General features: G+C 39.3%; 1 protein-coding gene across 5 annotated transcripts in view; it reads left to right on the top strand.

Annotated features, from left to right (window-relative positions):
* LOC111862499 (metabotropic glutamate receptor 2) overlaps positions 1 to 18,904 on the top strand; it is a 1,033,882-nt gene that overhangs the window by 965,944 nt on the left and 49,034 nt on the right. For all 5 annotated transcript variants that reach the window (XM_033750785.1, XM_023847974.2, XM_023847981.2 and 2 more), the window contains one exon: positions 8,335 to 8,586. In XM_033750785.1, the coding sequence (XP_033606676.1) occupies positions 8,335 to 8,586 (252 nt within the window). The remainder of the gene's footprint in view (positions 1 to 8,334; positions 8,587 to 18,904) is intronic.

The raw sequence follows: 18,904 nt of genomic DNA, 5'->3' as shown, positions 1-18,904 counted from the left end.
TCTATTCGGTTCTCCAAAAGTTATAAAAGAGAGTTCATTCGTGAATTCAAGGATTCATTCGTAAGGGATTCATCGTTCATCATGCGTCACAGCAGAAGAGGAGACAATCATAGCCCATCAAGGAAGGGCGTGAGTCTGAGGAAGTCACTGATTATGAGATGTTGGAATTGGTTGTAATTGTACAGAAGCGCCAGTAAATACAATCATCAAATCCAAAACCCATTAATATTCGTCACGCAAAGCCCTCAAACATGACAGTAATTTTGGTTGTAATTCCATGTAGTTCGTGAGAAATCAGCTGACGTTTCGCATGAATGTATTGTTTTCATCTTCAGTATCCAGAGTATACCAAGCAAAAAGCGAAGAATACGTTTCTCCTAAACGTCTGTGGACTTTAACCCAACAACACAACATTACAACCAAAAGTATGATACTCTTCAAGTCACTTAATCTCACCCTATAACTCTGAGTATCCTTGATACAATAATTAAAATTGAGCCTTCTGAATCCTATATGGAAGGAACTTTTAAGGAGATACTGACACATTTTGTTCCCCGTATACCATCAGAAAAATGATATCTCATTTTATCCGCTTTGAGACATGGTTACGTCCCAGAAGAGGATTATGTTTCGTGATTAAAAATATCTTGCACAGAACATTTATATTAGCTTGCGAACGAGAAAGCTTATAAGTCCATCTACTTCACGAACCAGGGTACTCCAGACCGTGTGTAGGCAACCTTACGGAACAAAAATCTGTGTAAATATGTTTTGATTTCCCACAGGGCTATGAATACTGGAAGTATGGTGAAAATAGTATCTGATAACTTTCTAATGATGACGTCGTAACTGCCGATGTCATTAACTGACTGTGACGCAACTGTCTCGTTGCCATAGTAGGTGAAGTATATAGCATCCCCGATTTACGACGGCCGGCATAAAACTCCCCGCATTTACGACCATGTTTCATCAAATAATTTACCCTGAAAACCCCTAAGTTAAGGTTCACTGCTCACACTAAAGGTTCCACCACACAGAGCGCTACGCTATGTTCGCTACGTACGCTGGGTACACTCTGCGACGCAGCTAACATAAGGAACATAGCGTACGTAGCGTACGTAGCGTACGTAGCGCTCTGTGTCGCCGAACCTTTATCACCGCGTTTGCTTCTGCTTTCGTCCAATAACTCTCCCTGTCCACAAAATAAAAATTATGTAACAGAAAAGAATTCAACTTTTTAAATATTTATTTTTAAAATACAAAAGGTGAAAGGCAAGCTTCTACCTATGCTTAACTAATTAAACACTATTCCATGAAGGCTAATGGAGGAGTGAATATGTAGATCCACATAATCTTGACCTCGGCACTAGTTGGAGGTGAGTGGTCAGCTTCACGTCTCATCCGCTTTACCCCTGGGACCCATTGGATAGGAGGTTTGGTGGACCCCAAATTCGGTCTGGACGACATAGAGAAGAGAAAATTCTTCCCCTTACCGGGACTTGAACTCCGACCCCATGGCCTTCCAACCAGTATCCAATCACTATACCGACTGCGCTGTTTGTGTGTTGAATGTGTGTTTTCTTATATTAATATGTGTCTGAGAAGACATGTACAAATAATTAGTTTTTTACTTAGTTTTCCTCCACTTTCTAGGTCAGTCATAATAATTTTATGATATGAAATGGTTTTCCCGGGACGGAACAGGTGTTTATATTATTGCGCTTATGCAAAATGTGGGCTCGGTTTAAAACGGGTCTAGTGAGACTAGTCTCCTGGAACCAGTTAGGTCGCCGTTGTGGGGGGTAGCCCGAATAGTTATGTACTTATGTTGTAAGCAGACTTAAAACGTGTACATTGATTTATATTATACTCAGATATTACGAGTGTATAATAAATGCGGAAAGATCTACGGGAAATAATAAATCAATTTATTATTGATCGGCATAGCTGAAAATCGAAATATATTGACGATTCGTAATGGGAGTATTTTATAACAATTGTCAGCAAAGTCTGTTGACCGGTTTGTGGGATCCATGAAAGCATTCCTTCATCTTATGATATAAATAAGGTTTCATTTTGTATTAATATACCCGAAAGTATATACCGAAAATCTCCCGCATCACCTTCGAACAATTTGTGGAACAACATGGAAAAATATATATGTTAACTTACGTAGATCAAGCTTCAGTGCAGAAGAATATGGCTGATAGTGGGAACTACTGAACTACTTTATGCTTTAGGTGGGTGTCTCTCATATGAAATTTGAACGGTATTGTAAGAAAGTTCATGGAATGCATTTAAAAATCAATTTATTTTATTGCTAGTGGGGTGGTACTAAGTCCCTTGTACTGCGGCCACTTCTGGCCTATTGTACCAGCCCCAGATGATAGGTGAGGGTGATTGTGGAGCAATTGGTGGAATGAAGATTGGCAAGGGAAACCGAAGTACTCGGAGAAAACCTGCCCCAGCGCCACTTTGTCCACCGCAAATCGAACCCGGGCCGCGGTGGGAAGCAAGCGACTAACCGCCTGAGCTATGGCGCGGCCCTTAAAAATCAATTTACTCTTTATGTAAAGAAAGTTTTCTTGTCGATAAATATGGCTGAAAATCTGAATTTTCCGATGAAATTTTAGTGAGGGTTTTGTGTGTTGAATTTTCAGTAGTATCACTGANAAGTTATTTGTCGCGATATACGCCCGATACGCGACAATATTATATAAATTGCATAGAAAAGTGTATTTTTTAGCTTTACCAAAACCTGAAAATATTACAGAGCAGTATGTCTATAAAACTCGAACTTTATTACGTTGCATATGAGGAGATATTTCTCACTTTCACTGCTGTTACAATATCAGATTTCACACAAAATTTAATTATTTCTACACATTTTTGTCTAAAGCATCAATATTAAATTTATTAAAAATTATCTTATTAAATTTGCAGGTCTAACATGGCGATGAAGAGACAGACAGGAACACCTTCTCAGTTGTACGTTAATAAGGGCACTAACATGTCCCTGCACAGTAAGACTAGACGCTGAGAGACGAAATCTGAGATTCTCTGTGTAACGGAAACAAGCTTATAAGCTTGAGATGAAGGAATAATGAGTTACTAATCTAAATAGCACATATTAGTCTGTTCTCCTATTGAACAACGTCTGGAAAGCCCTATTGTTAATCAGAGAGAAATTTGAAACCCTCTCAAGTTGCCTCAATTAAGTGTAACAAGCTTTCGAATTGAATAATTGGTTTAATTGGTTGTCGAAATTTGAAAGCAAACGCATTCCTTTGTGAATCTCTTATATCGAATATCTAACAGCACGCTTGTGTTTAATGTGTGATAATGTGTACATTTACGTCAATCATATTGCGAGTTTCCAAACTTATTTGACGAAGTTACTTATAACAGTCTGAGAGGTTATGCAAGCTCAGTGTACAAAGATAAATGGATATTGTTGCTACATATGAATTTATAAGTGGCTCGGATGTCGTAGTGTTCGTATTTGCATGGTCTAGTGTTCGTATCACGAGCCACAGACGCAATATAAATGATATTTTCCACAGTTTTATGTAAATACTCCAGCTTACTCTTTGTTTGTTTGCTAACTCGACGTACTCATCCATCCTGAAGACAGTGGCACTTCGTTCCTCCGAAACGTCGGTAAATTTATTATTGTAAGATTTAAGGCTTTCACGGCGGTGACTATGAAGAAAGCAGTCTTCTGGGATTTTGCACCGTGTATATGTGGTGTTAACCGACGTTTCGGAGGAACGTATTGCCTCCATCTTCAGGGTAGAAGAAAAATATATAAGAAATCTGCAAGCAAAGAGACCGTGAGAACCGGTAAAAGCAGACGTCTGCTTTTACCGGTTCTCACGGTCTCTTTGCTTGCAGATTTCTTATATATTTTTCTTCTACCCTGAAGATGGAGGCAATACGTTCCTCCGAAACGTCGGTTAACACCACATATACACGGTGCAAAATCCCAGAAGACTGCTTTCTTCAAATTTATTATTCTGCTTATTGGGGTGAGACTGAGTTCGCTTGGTATTGTGGCCACTATTGGCCTATTGTACTAGCCCTAGATGATAGATGATGGTGTTTGTGGAGCACCTGATGTAATGAAGATTGGCAGTGGAAACCGAAGTATTCGGAGAAAATCTTCCCCAGCACCACTTTGTCCACCAGAAATCTCACGTGATCAGACTAAGGCTCGAACCCGGGCCGGCACGGTAGGAAGCCAGCGACTAACCGGCTGAGCTATGGCGTTGCCAACGTCGATAACTTTCTTTCATACTAGGGTGCCACATTGCAGAAGCCTGTAGCATCGTGATGGTCTCACAAAATATTTTAAATTTCCCGCTCGGATTCAAGGAGTCAAGGTTAAGTACATACTTTAGGGTGCTCGGGATATTTTTTTAATCGTTGCAAGTTTCACACGGAATATATGCAAACTGCAAGAAAAATGTGTGGGCCTACAGCTAAAGCAGACATCCATACGTGGATCTGTGGCTAATTGTTACTACTTAGAGGAATCGCATTGTTGCAAATGCTGAAATACATTGAACCTCATGCAACACTCAGGAAAGGAAGACGTTAAAAAGCTAAGTATATAATTGTGAATCTCACATACTTTCGCATACAAATTATATGCAAAAGAACGAGATAATTCCATGCAGTAAATTTTTCCTTTGTTTTATGACTTAATAAGCAGCGCAGTCTTGTTCGATGTGAAGGAAACCATTTTCTCTTGTGTGAAGGTTTCTGTGTTCTGTGTGTGCGACGGGCTGATCCCCCGTCAGAGGAGTCCTACCGACTGTATAAAATAAAAAGAAACTGAAAAGGCGACCAAGGCCCAACAAAGGGTTGTAGAGCCATAGATAGATATAATATCAACTGAATTTTATAAGTTCTGAATCTCTGTGCATTGGCACCTTTATGTCATTCTCAGATGTACGGTTCATTTAATGTCTTTGGATTTCGATACGATAGTGTCTTTTGTAACAAGTGTATTTGCTATTATTTTTAAGTATATCAGATTCTGACATTAATTAACTTTTAATTTGATATGGGCGAGTTCAGTTTCATGCTTTGCACGTGACTAGACATTAATTTATTATAATCTACGCTTGAATTACTTCCATAAAGTGACATCCTACCAACAGAATTCAGGACATTATAATTTCTGTTATAAAGTTTCTATGACTATCGCGTCGCGACGCTTGATGTCACAGCAGAACTGAAGGCGCTTTAGAAAATGTTAGAGCCAGATGAAGCCGTGTAAAATTTTCTTTCGCTTAACACTCGTACCCTTTCCCTGTCGTTCTCTCAGCTGTGGTTATGAAGAGTACTATCTTCTGGGATATAACACCGTGTAGTCCGTTGAAATTCAACCAACAGACGTTTCGGAAGAACATATCGCATCCAAGTTCAAGGCTGAAGAATAAACCTAGAAAGGAAGCGAGGTTATCATTTGCTTTCACGCTGCCTTCATGATCGACTTAATCTTTGACCCTGAAGATGGAAGCGCTATATACTTCCGAAACATCAGTTGACTTTGAACGGACTACACGGCCTCATATCTAAAAAATAGTAGTCTTAATGGAAAGAACATTGAAAAAAATAGGGTTACTAATAATTAACAATAAAAAGTAACTAATTAGTCATACTGGCTTCTGATGGGCAAGCGGTAGGGTAGTTGGTTGAGGCACTGTTCTACAAGCCGGAAGGTTGCAGGTTCGATCCCCGATGGAATCATTGGATTTTTCAATTGACCTAATGCTTCTAGCAGCACTGTCGCCCTGGGTTCAATTCAGTTCCCAACAGAAATGAGTACCAGGATTCTTCCTGACGGGTAAAGGGCGGCAGGGGCGTAAGGCTGACAACATCACCGCCATCTGTGAGTCGATTCTCTAGAAAATGTGGGAGACTCGACGTCTCCCAGCCCTATGGCCCTCCACGGCCTGTTACAGGGATATATTTTCTGGCTTATGAAACAATACGTTATATAATATGACAGGCCTTCATGTATAATTTAGAAGCCCGAAACCGAAATCATTGAAATGCAGCCTCTTTGATGACAGAATTCTGTTTCGGTATTGCCCATTGCTCCGTTAAAAAAATGAGCATTATTTAGCAATGAAACATGAGGTTGATGACTACGCACTTCTCGATGACACCGTGTAGATTGGTAGAAATTGACAGGCCGTTTAAGGAAACATACTGCCTCCATTTTCAGGATCGAAAACACATCAACTGCTTAGCAACGGATATCATATATTGTTCTCGGGTGTGTCTACCCATGCATTGCCTAGCAATGGACGCCCTGTTGCTGTGCATTCGTTGCTGTGATGTGTGCTTACCGGTCTGTTACCTAGCAACGCTTTCAGCAAATCCGTTACAATATATAGATAGATATTACAAGTCTGATGAAAGCAGTTTGTATTATATGCGCTTTTTTTCCCATAATCACTACCAAAATGATACAGAAATTTGGACATCCTTCGCGTGTTGGATTTAGTTTATCTCTATCATGTCATTATTCGTAACCGAGCCATTTATGGAAATGCAGAAGTGCCAACGTGCCATGCCAGTATCTATCATAAAACAAATTGTTATGGCGGGGGATAAAAGCATCGAAATAAATGGAAATGTGAAACCGAAAGTGGATTTATCTTCGCAGGAAAAGAACCCCCATTAAAATGGCGGCGTTATTGTGATGAACTGCATATTTTTCGACGTTTTATTTTTGTTGTAAATTCATATTAGTTATGGCATTCGTGATTAATGTGCTTCCATAGTTTCTCGTTATCGAATTTAATATTCAGGGTCTGTTTTACAACTGATGTAATTCACCAATCCTTTGAAATGTTTCGTAGCCGTTGAATTTGGGTTCTGTACGGCTACAAGTTGCTTCGGCCTTAATATCATGCACTAGATGGTTCACTCCGACGTGAATCAAAATTCCGTCCTGCACCCCACAATTTAAGTTCCTTAAAGATACGTTTATGGTTCTGACTGTAATCCTGTCTCAATGAACGTTTGCCGAGTTCGACAGACAGGTGAAAATTGAATCCTTTGCTGTCTAAGGCATGCATAATTAGAATGATCAAGTCAAGGAGCATGAAGTGGACAGAGCATGTAGCACGAATTGGGGAGAAGAGGAATTCATATAGGATGTTGGGACAGCCAGAAGGAAAGAGACCACTGGGAAGACCAAGGCGTAGGTGAGTGGACAATATCAATTTGGATCTTAGAGGGATAGGATGGAATGGTATGGATTGGATTGATCTGCCTCAGGATAGGGAGCAGTGGAGGGCTCTTGTGAACACTGTAATGAACCTTCGGGTTCCATAAAATGCTGGGAAATTCTTGAGTAGCTGCAGATAAGTCTGAGGCATGCACTGTCCTCTACCGCCACTTGAGTCTCTGGGGACTTTATGTTGTCCTGCATAGGTAGAAACTTAACGACCAGCCGATCCCCTTGTTAGAGCTCCTACCAAATGTTCATAAACCATATTACGAAACCTAGAAGAAATGGGAACACTTGGACAACGTTTGTTGTAGTGCCATAAAAGAAGAAGATTTTTTTATTTAAGGGTCTCAGATTCTCCTTTCTTCATTGTTTTTAACTTGTTGTTCTGTTCGTCAGGTAACTAAGTAACTAACTAACTTCCTGGAGCTGAACCGTTCTTGAGAAGCCGTCAATTGTGCAGCTACTCAACAACTTCTCAATAATTTATGGATCCCGAAGGTTCATTACCGTGTTCACAAGAGCCCTCCACTGGTCCCTGCCCTGAGCCAGATCAGTCCAGTCCATACAACCCCGTCCTATCTGTCAAAGATCTATATTAATGTTATCCACCCAGATATGTCTTGGTCTTCCTAGTGGTCCCTACCCTTCTGGCTTTCCCACCAATATCCTATATGCATTCATCTTCTAAACATTTGTGCTACATGCCCTGCCCATCTGATCTTCCTTGACTTGATCATTATAATTATACTTGGCAAAGAGTACAAGATGTGACGCTCCTTCCGGCACTTAATCTCTCTTCCGTTCAAGCACCCTCAGTCTATGATCCACACTTAATATCAGAGACCAAGTTTCACACCCATGGAGAACCACGGGCAAAATTATATTTTTGTATGTTTTAATTTTTTTGTGTTTAGACATCAGACGAGGAGATAAAAGGTTCTAGGCTGAATGTTAGCAAGCATTAACTGAATTAAGTCCACTTAATTTCCTCCTAAATCAAATTTGCAGCCAGACATCCCAGGAGACGGCATTCTGCATTGTAGTTCTGTCAAAGTTTCTGATGTTTTCTTTTTTTGCAGGAGCCATTATTTTCGGGTCTGACCAAGAGGTGGCAGGCGTGATGCGTGCCGTCCGCAGGAATAACGCTACTGGCAGCTTCTCGTGGATTGGATCCGACGGCTGGAGTGCGCGCAATCTCGTGTCCGACGGAAACGAGCCGGAAGTGGAGGGTACACTGTCCGTTCAGCCGCAGGCCAATCCTGTCCGAGGATTCGAGGAATACTTCCTGAATCTGACTGTAGAGAGCAACCGCCGTAATCCCTGGTTCGTCGGTGAGTATCGTAGCTTATCCGCATGCTTTCTTAAGTACGATCTGTCAGTGAGTAACTCTTACCCGCAAACAAAAACAGACTCTGTGGGTTTAGTCCGCAAGCGAACTATACCGGCCGAGCGACCGCCGCTTGTCGGCGAAGTTAGTGTCAACTTTAGCGGATAGAGGGTGTCCCGTGATCAGCGCAACGAATTCCCACTAGCGTTAATTTTGGTTTTCTAGAGCGGAGCCGCTATTTCCTTCAAACAGCTCCTCAATTATCCTCACGTGGCTGAGTGGACCCCGTTCCAGACCCACTACTTCTCAGAAAATCTGGTAGCGCCGGGAATTGAACCCGGAGCTCTGGGTCTGTAGCTAGGAACTCTGACCACTAGACCACAGAGGCGATCATAACTCTTACCCTCACTTTATTTAGTTATATTTGTAGGTGAGTAACAGTTTCAGATTTGAGGTTTTCACAGAGGTGACTATGAAGAATGCCGCCTTCTTGGGATATGGCACCCTGTAGATCTTGTGTGAACCGACGTTTCAGAGGAACACATCGCCTTCATCTTCAGGGTAGAGAAATCCACTACAGCCACCTGGCCACGCTGGTCCCCCCCCTCGCGGATTTTTCAGTCCTGAAGATGGAGGCGATATATTCCCCGAAACGTCGGATCACACAAGATCTACAGGGTGCCACATCCTAGAAGTCGGCATTCTTCGAGTAATTCTGTTACTTATGTATTTTCCATTTGCGTATACGACTCTTATTCGCATGTAAATTGGGTATGACTCGTCAGGATGTGAATTTCAGAAACCTTGAGATGACATTTCAATTATTTATATATTTATAAAACCCTTTAAGGAACGGAAAACACCAAATATGGCCTAACTCATGAAGATGTTGATGGTGATAATGACACATCAAGAAATCCATCCTCGTGGTAAGAGAGAGTACTATCTTCTGCAATATGACGCCGTGTAGTCTAGTAGAAATTCGGAGGAACGTACTCCCTCCATCATCATAGTCGTGGGTATGCTAGACAAGCAGATGTCTCGGAACCAAACAGCAAGATGACCGAACTTGCTGCTTGTTCCTTATTTGCCCAGCACAAATTCGTTTCTGAAGACGGAGGCATTATATTCCTCTGAAGAATACGTGAATTCTCGACAGACTATACGGTGTCATATCCAAGATGATAAAACTCTTCATTATTAGCGCTGTGATAACTTAAAATCCAAAATGGAGGAACGTGGTTTCCAAATAAACTTTTTAGTTTAGTTTTTAATCAGTGTTAGAAAGCGTTTGAACACACGTAATAGAATTTATTTTACGTCGGTTTTTTAATTAATTTGGTTTCCTTTGGAGTTTCCAATATTTATATTGTTGAAGAAATTGAATACAGTAGCAAATAATTTTGCTACCAATATATATTCAGTTCCCTCAGTAAAATTAGTTCCCTTGTGGGTAAATAAAAGGGAAATCAGAGAATGTAACGGTTCTACTGAACGCTGTGTGCACTAGAACCTGTGTTTGACGTTTCCATTTTATAAAGTAACTAAAGAAGAAATCTCCTATTCCTTGATACAAAATATTCAATAAAGAGTTTATTTAACTGCTAAATTGTGCCTTTAGGAGAACTAGGCCTGTTCATGGAAGTAACTCTCGTTCCAGGTATTATTAATTTTATTTCAGCACTGAACTGGAAGTAGGGCCATATGTTTCAGAAATATTTGCTGCTTTTCCATATGCCTGTGCTGAAAAATAATTCGTAGAAATGATCTTCACTTAATAACTTTTGTTCAATGTTATATTTTAGCGTCCTCTTACACTGATTCATGTCCATGGTTTATGCTGACCGTCTTACAGTGTATACACTTTTTCACCTTATTCAGCAGTACAACGCATGCAGTAACAGGGGCAAAACACAACACAGAACACGATACACAAATATATGTAGGAAGAATGCTCACATAAGAGAGGATTGGCGTAGTTCGCGTATTTGAGTGCTACGTAGGAAGAATCCTGAAAAGTTTTATTATTTAGAATTCATCGTCCTATATGACGAATACAGATTTTAGTCATTTTAGAATGAAGACATTATGACATGCAGTGCAATAGTTTAACGTGCATAAAGACGCCTGAGGATGGCACATTAGTGCTGAAACATGTAGTGTGGAAGTGAAGAATAAGGTGAAAAGTGTATACACTGTAAGATGGTCAGCATAAACCATGAACTTTTGTTTTTTCAGAAATCATTCTATGCAAAATAGAGAAACATTGCGTCGTTCCTTGCAGGTTTGTGAATAACGAAAATATATATGTATATACATTTAGAAGGAAGATAGAATTCGAAAACTCTGATTGATTTGTAGGACACTAAACTTCTGCGATTGCATACCGGCTGGTAAATATTATACAAATGAGCTGCTCTTAGGATTGAAATAAAATTATAAAAATTATATATACTCGTATCACGTCTAGAAGAAAACTAAGTATATGTTGCTATCTCGTCACCAGAATGCAGGCAAAATCATGATATAAAGATAGCTAATTGATGTTTTGAAAATGTGGCACAGTTCAGATACCTGGGAACGAAAATAACAAACCAAAACCTAATTCAGGAGGAAATTAAGAGGAGATTGAACTCGGGTAATGCTTGCTACCATTCAGTGCAGAACCTTTTGTCTTCTCGTCTGCTGTCTAAAAACATAAAGATTAGAATACACAAAACAATACTTTTACCTGTGGTTCTGTATGGTTGTGAAACTTGATTTATAACAGTAAGGGAGGAACATAGACTGAGGGCGTTAAGAATATTTGGACCGAAGAGAGATGAAGTGACAGGAGGTTGAAGAAAACTGCATAATAAGGAGCTTCATAACTTGCACTCTTCTCCAAGTATAATTAGAATGATCAAGCCAAGGACGATGAGATGGGCAGGGCATGTAGCACAACTGAGGAAAGTAGGAGTGTATGAGGATATTGGTGGGAAAGCCAGAAAGAGAGAGACGACATAACTTTTCAGAACATCTTTGAGGTTATGTCGTACACTGAGTGGGCAACCTTACAGACGAAACTTCCCACGTATTCAACAAATTCTCCGGTTTAGCGATTATTGNTCGCTTGCAGATTTACTTATACTTCTTCAACCCTGAAGATGGGGGCGATACGTTCCTCCGAAACGTCGGTTAACACCACATATACACGGTGCCAAATCCCAGAAGACTGCTTTCTTCATTGTTTTCATTGTATGTCGAAAATATATTCTAGTTATTTTCTGTTGATAGCACAATAATGACATGGTTCAACCACTGACGCGATGTTCCCTCTGTGTTTATTTTTAAACCCTAGGTTTTTTTTTAATTCGCTTAGTGGGGGGTGGAGTCCAACTGGGTCCACTGGGCGCAGCGGCCACTGATTGGCCTATTGTAGCCTTTCCCGGGTGATTATGATGATGGAGAATTTGGTGGAATAAAGATTGGCAGGGGAAACCGAAGTACTCGGAGAAAACACACTCCAGCGCCATTTTGTCCACCACAAGTCCCACTTGACCAAATCCGGGACGCCGCGGTGGGAAGCCAGCGACTAACCGCTTGAGCTATGGCGCGGTCCATCCTAGGCTTACTCATATTTAATTTTCATTCTGAAATAGGGTAAACCTATCGAATTTCATAATAATATTTCTCCAGTCTGTCCATAAACGGGAGACAGAATTTTCTGACATAAAAAGCAGAATTCTAATGTATATACATGTAATACACAACGAATGCATAACTTAACCAAGTAACTAACTTGCTACATAAAGCAAAATCCTTCTTGAGAATATAATAGTTAATTAGATGCCGAAGAAATTCCGAGCGCTTAACGCATGCTGAATGTTCGTGTTACACGTCATGTATTTTAACTTTTTGTTCACTGTCTCACGTGCAATTTCAGTCTTTAAATTTAGGTTAAAGGTGCACTAATGTTTTTCAACCGATATGCTCATCATCAGATGCTTCGAAATTTGATGTTGAAAACTCAACTTCCGTCAATATACAAAATTCTAAAAGAATGCCTTATTCTATGCGCCCATGTTTTGTGCGTTTGTAGTGCTGGGTGATTCTCCCTACGTACCGTGTGCAACTGTTATCTGCACAAGGCAGGCAAGAAGTGAAACGAGTTAATTGCAGAGTTTGCAAGGGCTCATTGTTGGTCCCTCATCCCGAGTGAGATGAATCGAATCCATATTATCCTATTCCTTTAGGATCCTTTTTAATATTCTGTCATTTACTTCTTGGTCTTCCTGGATAATCTTTCCTTCTGAACTTGCTCTCTTCCATGTACACTACACGCCTCTCCCGTGTAATTTCCTTGATTTCATCATATAATTTGGCGAGGTGTACAATTTATGACATGCACTGTCTTCGCTCGCTCGGAAGCCGGGATCGTGGGTTCGAATCCCACTCAGGGCATGGATGTTTGTGTGCGTTTTTCTGTGTTTGTCTATAGGTATAGGCCTTACGACGAGCTACGGAGTCCTACCGAATGTGTAAGATCTAGAAAAACCGAAGTGAACGGAGTTCATGGAGGTAAGCCTAGGCCCACTGGGGCCGTAGTGCCAAGGGGAAAAAAAAATACAATTTATGAAGGACTCGCGGTATCGTAATTGGTTGAGGTTGCTACAAGCCTGGAGGTCACCGATTCGATTTTCGATGAGGTCATCATATTTTTCAGTTAACCTAATCCTTCTAGTCCCAATATGGTCCCGGAGTCGACTCAGCCTCTAACAGAAATGAGTACCAGGAATCTTCCTGGGGTTAAAAATGCGGCCGGCGCGTAAGGCTGACAACCCCACCGCCGTCTGTGAACCTGTTGTATAGAAAATGTGGGAACCTCAACGTCCCACAACCGTATAGCCTTCACGGCTTGTTACTTGGATAGCTTTACCTTTTTATACAATTTATGAAGCCACGTGAGAAAGTATATTTCTGCAGAGAAAGTGGCTAGAATACGTACAGCGAATATAAGAAGACGGACTGATAAGGGAAACGGTGTGATATAGACGTAAGTGTTGGAGAAGTATAGGAAATGAGGTAGATAGATGACACTGATAGTACAATGAGCTATTTCCACAGCTATGAGGAGGATGAAGAGGAAGGAGACTATTTCTCTGCACGACACTCTAAATTGATCTCTAAACTAGGTACTTTATTTCGTACGAGTATTTCATGTCCTTAATTTATGAAGCTGTCAGTTTCCAGACTATGTATAGTCGAATGGTAAGATAAATCATGAATGATGAATTGGTAAGGATTTGGAAGGTATTTGTCATGATCTAATATAGACAGCTTCCCGGCATTTGCTTGGAGGGACTGAGGAAAACGACCAAAATCCTGAATCACCATAGGCTGTGTACTGACAAAGATTTGAACAGAACAAAACTCTAGAATATTACTGTATACACACCTTCCCGATATTAAGTGTATGTTCGACAGATATTTTTAGGTTTATCCTTGGAAACGCATCCAATTATCTGGTTAATTTGCTGTGTTCTACAACGAATTAAGGTAACTTCATGTCACGAAACTGATAAGTTTAACTTATAGTGCCCTCTGTCTCTATAAATATTTTCAATTTAATTTCCGAGAGCGAAGTGTAATATTAATTTATCTCTTCTATTTTCCTGGACTTTCAGAATATGACAGCAGGTCACAGTGTTTTATTTTCTTTTTTCACTGGAGCATAAAATTCCCCCGAGCTCTTCTTCCTGACAAAGAGGATTTATTTTTGTATGCGTACACCGAGTCAGGGCAGCCATTGTTTTTTTTTTTGCTTCTCCATCCTAACAGACACCAACGCTGTACATTTTGGATTTGTCTGTCCTCACCCCCTCTCCCAAACACTTGTTATTTTAGGGATGTTTTGGGGGTCTCTTGTTAAGGGGTTTGATGTGCTGTATCTTCATACAGAATGTGAAACTTCTGTCACAGTGTTTTCATTCGTTGTGAAATAAGAATATGAAAGCTACGAACAACTTATATTTAGGTTTCAATTTCATGCCAAAACTTTTACCGCCATTTAGTCCAGTCACTTTTTCTCCCACATATTTAATTATGATTATTCACTTTGTGACGTGTAGAGTGACATTGTCAAACATAAATTGTCTTAGCTCAAGAATATTTTGTATTTAAAGTCATTTATACACATATCGGAAGGTTCCCCCCTAAGAATTAACTAATCGTATACGAAATGCATAGAATATAGCACATCTTCGGAAGCTAATAGTCGCTCACCTTACCAAAACATACCGTTCATAATTTTTAAGAGAATTATTTTACGATGCTGCCAATATCTGATGTGTATAATGTCCATTGGTAGGATGAATGATGAATTGGAAAGGATTTGAAGAAAGAATGATTTGGACCTAATCCTAGAATTTGTCCTGAGGGACTAAGGAAAACCATGACAAACCTCAATCACTATAGCCATTGTCTCGATTGAAGACGTGAAGTGGAATGAAGCGACGGTCACGGTGAAATGAGGACGCATGAAACATGACATTACACGTTCCATTACTGTTACTGTTTAGTGTAGAGCATACTTATTTTGTATTAATATTGATTTATTTCATTGTAGTTGTATTTATTTAAGTTGTAATCGTATTTGCATTGTATTCATTTTGTTTAGTGTATCGTGTGTTGCTAAAGTGCTTTTATGTGTTATTTTTTGTTTGTGTGATGTGTGTTATTTGTGTTGTGTTGTGTTATGTTGTGTCTTATTGTAGTATCACTGCTACCGGGTAAAAAACCCTTTTGCAATTTAAATGAAATAATAATACGCAAATTATGAAGTTCATCCTTACGTAATTTAATCTTTCACACTCTATTTATTAAATGTTTCTTTCAAAATTACCATCTTAACCATACAGGCTTTGGGGCCTCAAAATGTTCTTATTTACTTCTACTAAGCCTCTTACCATGGAAATTAACTGAACAGATGTGGAAGACAATGGACGAAGTCCTGAAACGCATTAATACTAAACGTACTGTTTTTAAATTTACATTTTTCTGTATTGCCTTTCGAAAATAACCCGGTTTACAGCACAGTGCAGCTGCAAAAGGGTACTTATCACCCCTGACTCATATTCGCTACTGGCTTATATCTCTTGCCATGTTTTTTTGGACGTGAGGTTGTACATAAAACCCATCATGTCTTGCTATCAGAGCTGTTGTCGTCAGTGGCGATATTAATGATTCTATCAACGCACATGGAAGAGGAAGTAAAACGCAATAGTGCGAAAGTAAATCGAAGCGTCGCTAGAGAAATTGTGATCAGCCACCAAGCCTAAAATGTTATGAAATATTTTACAGCTGACTTTTCCCAATAACTGAACCAAAGACCTAAACATTTTTCATAACATCGACACCACGTCACTTTCTGTGCATGTGAAGAATCGAGGAATCTGGAAAGTTGTTGATGCACATGAAAAGTTTTTATGTGAAATTAAAAGTCAGTCTTGCATTCTACGGAAGTGGATGTACAAAATTTAAGAGACGTTACAGTTATTTAAATAATTCATAGAAATTATGAGATTAAGGTAATTAATAATGTATTTAAATAACCTCAATTTTGTAGAAATAAAGGAAAATAATGAGTCCTGTCTTCTGGCACATAACGCCATGTTGCCCTATTAAAAGACAACCAGCGTTTCGGAGGAACATGTCGGCTCAATCTTCGGAATCCAAGAATAAACAATGAAAGAAATCAGCGTGAAGTAGATAGCAAGCAGAGCCAAAATTCAAAGGACTTCACGGCGTCATGTACCAGAAGATAATTATCTTCATAACCACCGCTGAGAAAATATAAAATCCTACAAAATAAAATAAATGTGTAACGTGTGGACTGAGATGGGCAGGTCGTGTTACACGAGTTGGGGAGAAGACGAATGCATATAGGATATTGGTGGGAAAGCCAGAAGGAAAGAGACCACTGGGAAGACCAAGACGTAGTTGGGTGAACAATATTAAAATTGATCTTAGATAGGATGGGATGGAATGGATTGGATTGATCTGGCTCAGGATAGGGACCAGTGGAGGGCTCTTGTGAACACGGTAATGAACCTTCGGGTACCATAAAAGGCTGGGAAATTCTCTGAACAACTGGTAGCTCCTCAAGAAGGGCTCAGCTCCATGAATGAGTGACATGTGGATTTGACTGGCTGTAATTCTGTAGAGTACTATTCGGAAAATACTAGGTTCGAATCTAGGCCAGGTCAGCAGCTAAGTTGACTGAAATTTTTTTCTTGTTTTCCGCAGTCTGTCCGCGCAGTTTTCCGGCAGAATGTGGAGTAGGCCACCACAGTTTCCTGTTCGTTATTCATCTGTCACCGTCACTAGAGGCTATATAGGTTAATGACAACCTTGTAATATACTGCGCCATTTTAGGTCAGCACTCCTGGGTAGTCTCTGTGACTATGAAATATGGGAAATAAATTTCAAGTAGTAATTCTGAAAGGGGTTTGCTGAGATAATTTTAATGGGTCGGATCGCAAAGGAGCCCTTACATTTTGAGTGAATAATTTCGAGTTCTTTGTAGTCATGAAACTTAAACGATAAAACAAGTGACAAAGCCAGAATCGATATTAAATGAGAGAGATTCCGGTACATAGATGGAAACAATAGAGAAGAAGCCTACGCAGTTTCATTGATATGGAAATAAAACAGCACATTTCTTGACTGCAGAAAGTTGCCTGATCAGTTGATAGAAAACAACAGGTTTTGAACAGGTTTTGCTAAGTTTTAGTATAAAGGCGGCTAGACTAGAATAATTCTAATTTCTAAGCATATTCTGCTTTTGTTTTACATATGTAGGATCGTCAAACACAAACCAGTGCCCATGTTTAAATCTTGCGATTATCATTGTCTGTCTTGTTATACGATATACCGAGTTACATGATTTGACTTATAGAATTTCATCATCATCATCATCATCATCATCATCATAATACATACATACATACATACATACATACACCTGTTTGAACCAGATTGAAATTATCCCATATACTTATGGTGTTTACTAATTGAATATACAATTTAAAATTTGGTTAAACAGCAGTACAAAAATTTAAATTCTACTAAATTATTTAATTTTGTACAATTCTATCCTTTTACATTAACCTGTTATTAATGTGAAAGCAAATTAAATTATTTTAATTCTTTAAATTATTTACCTTCTTGTTCTTTAGGTGAAGTCCAATCATATTATAGAAGACTGTCTCCACATTTATGATATATAATTGTCTATGTAATTTGTCTTATAGAATCAGTTTCTTTAGAATTCCTGGACAATTAAATACCGAATTTCTTGGCGCATAATCACGAATTTTAAAACGTCGGTAATTTATTTTCATTTCATGACACTTTTCAAATTTAAAAAANTTTTTTTAAGATTTGAGGCTTTCACGGCGGTGACTATGAAGAAGGCAGTCTTCTGGGATTTGGCATCGTGTATATGTGGTGTTAACCGACGTTTCGGAGTAACGTATCGCCTCCATCTTCAGGGTAGAAGAAAAAATATAAGAAATCCGCAAGCGAAGAGACTGTGAGAACCGGTAAAAGCAGTGTGCTTCTTCGCTTGCGGATTTCTTATATTTTTTCTTCTACCCTGAAGATGGAGGCGATACGTTACTCCGAAACGTCGGTTAACACCACATATACACGATGCCAAATCCCAGAAGACTGCCTTCTTCATAGTCACCGCCGTGAAAGCCTCAAATCTTAAAAAAAGTTACCACAATACACACCGTCTGTACTAAATTGTAAGATAGTGCCATCACAGAGAATCACAGTCAAAATGAATTCATATTCAGGAGCGCTCGCAACATTGAGAACAGTTTGTTTCACCATTACATAACTCGCTCATGTGTGTTATTTATACGAGATATGTAGAATTAAATTAGTCATTCCTTTCGTGAAGACCCTGTACTTTTATATATATATACACTCGTGTATGTGTATATATATATATATAGTTATAGTTATAAAATGGGAAAGATTAAATACCTAAAAGACAAATTCAGTGACATGGTAACAAAGAGAATAATTGTTATCTTTATAATTCAGTTATAATTGGTAATGATACAGTTTCCTAAATGACATTATCAAGCCACATATTATGTTGTTACTACTGCTATAAATTCATAATTATCGGTTCATTTGTACAGAAATTTCTCTTTGAATCTACTGGACTTTATTATGTCCGGACTGCTGCGTGTAGGTTTCGTGTAATAGGATCTGAATATAGTAAATATTAATCCAGGAGCTATGGAGTTTCCAGGTCAGCACTGAAT

The sequence above is a fragment of the Cryptotermes secundus genome, unplaced genomic scaffold (assembly GCF_002891405.2).
Source record: "Cryptotermes secundus unplaced genomic scaffold, Csec_1.0 scaffold882, whole genome shotgun sequence".
In the NCBI taxonomy this organism is placed as follows: Eukaryota; Metazoa; Arthropoda; class Insecta; order Blattodea; family Kalotermitidae; genus Cryptotermes; species Cryptotermes secundus.
Note: the sequence above shows the minus strand (reverse complement) of the source record. Positions and strands in the feature narration are given on the sequence as shown.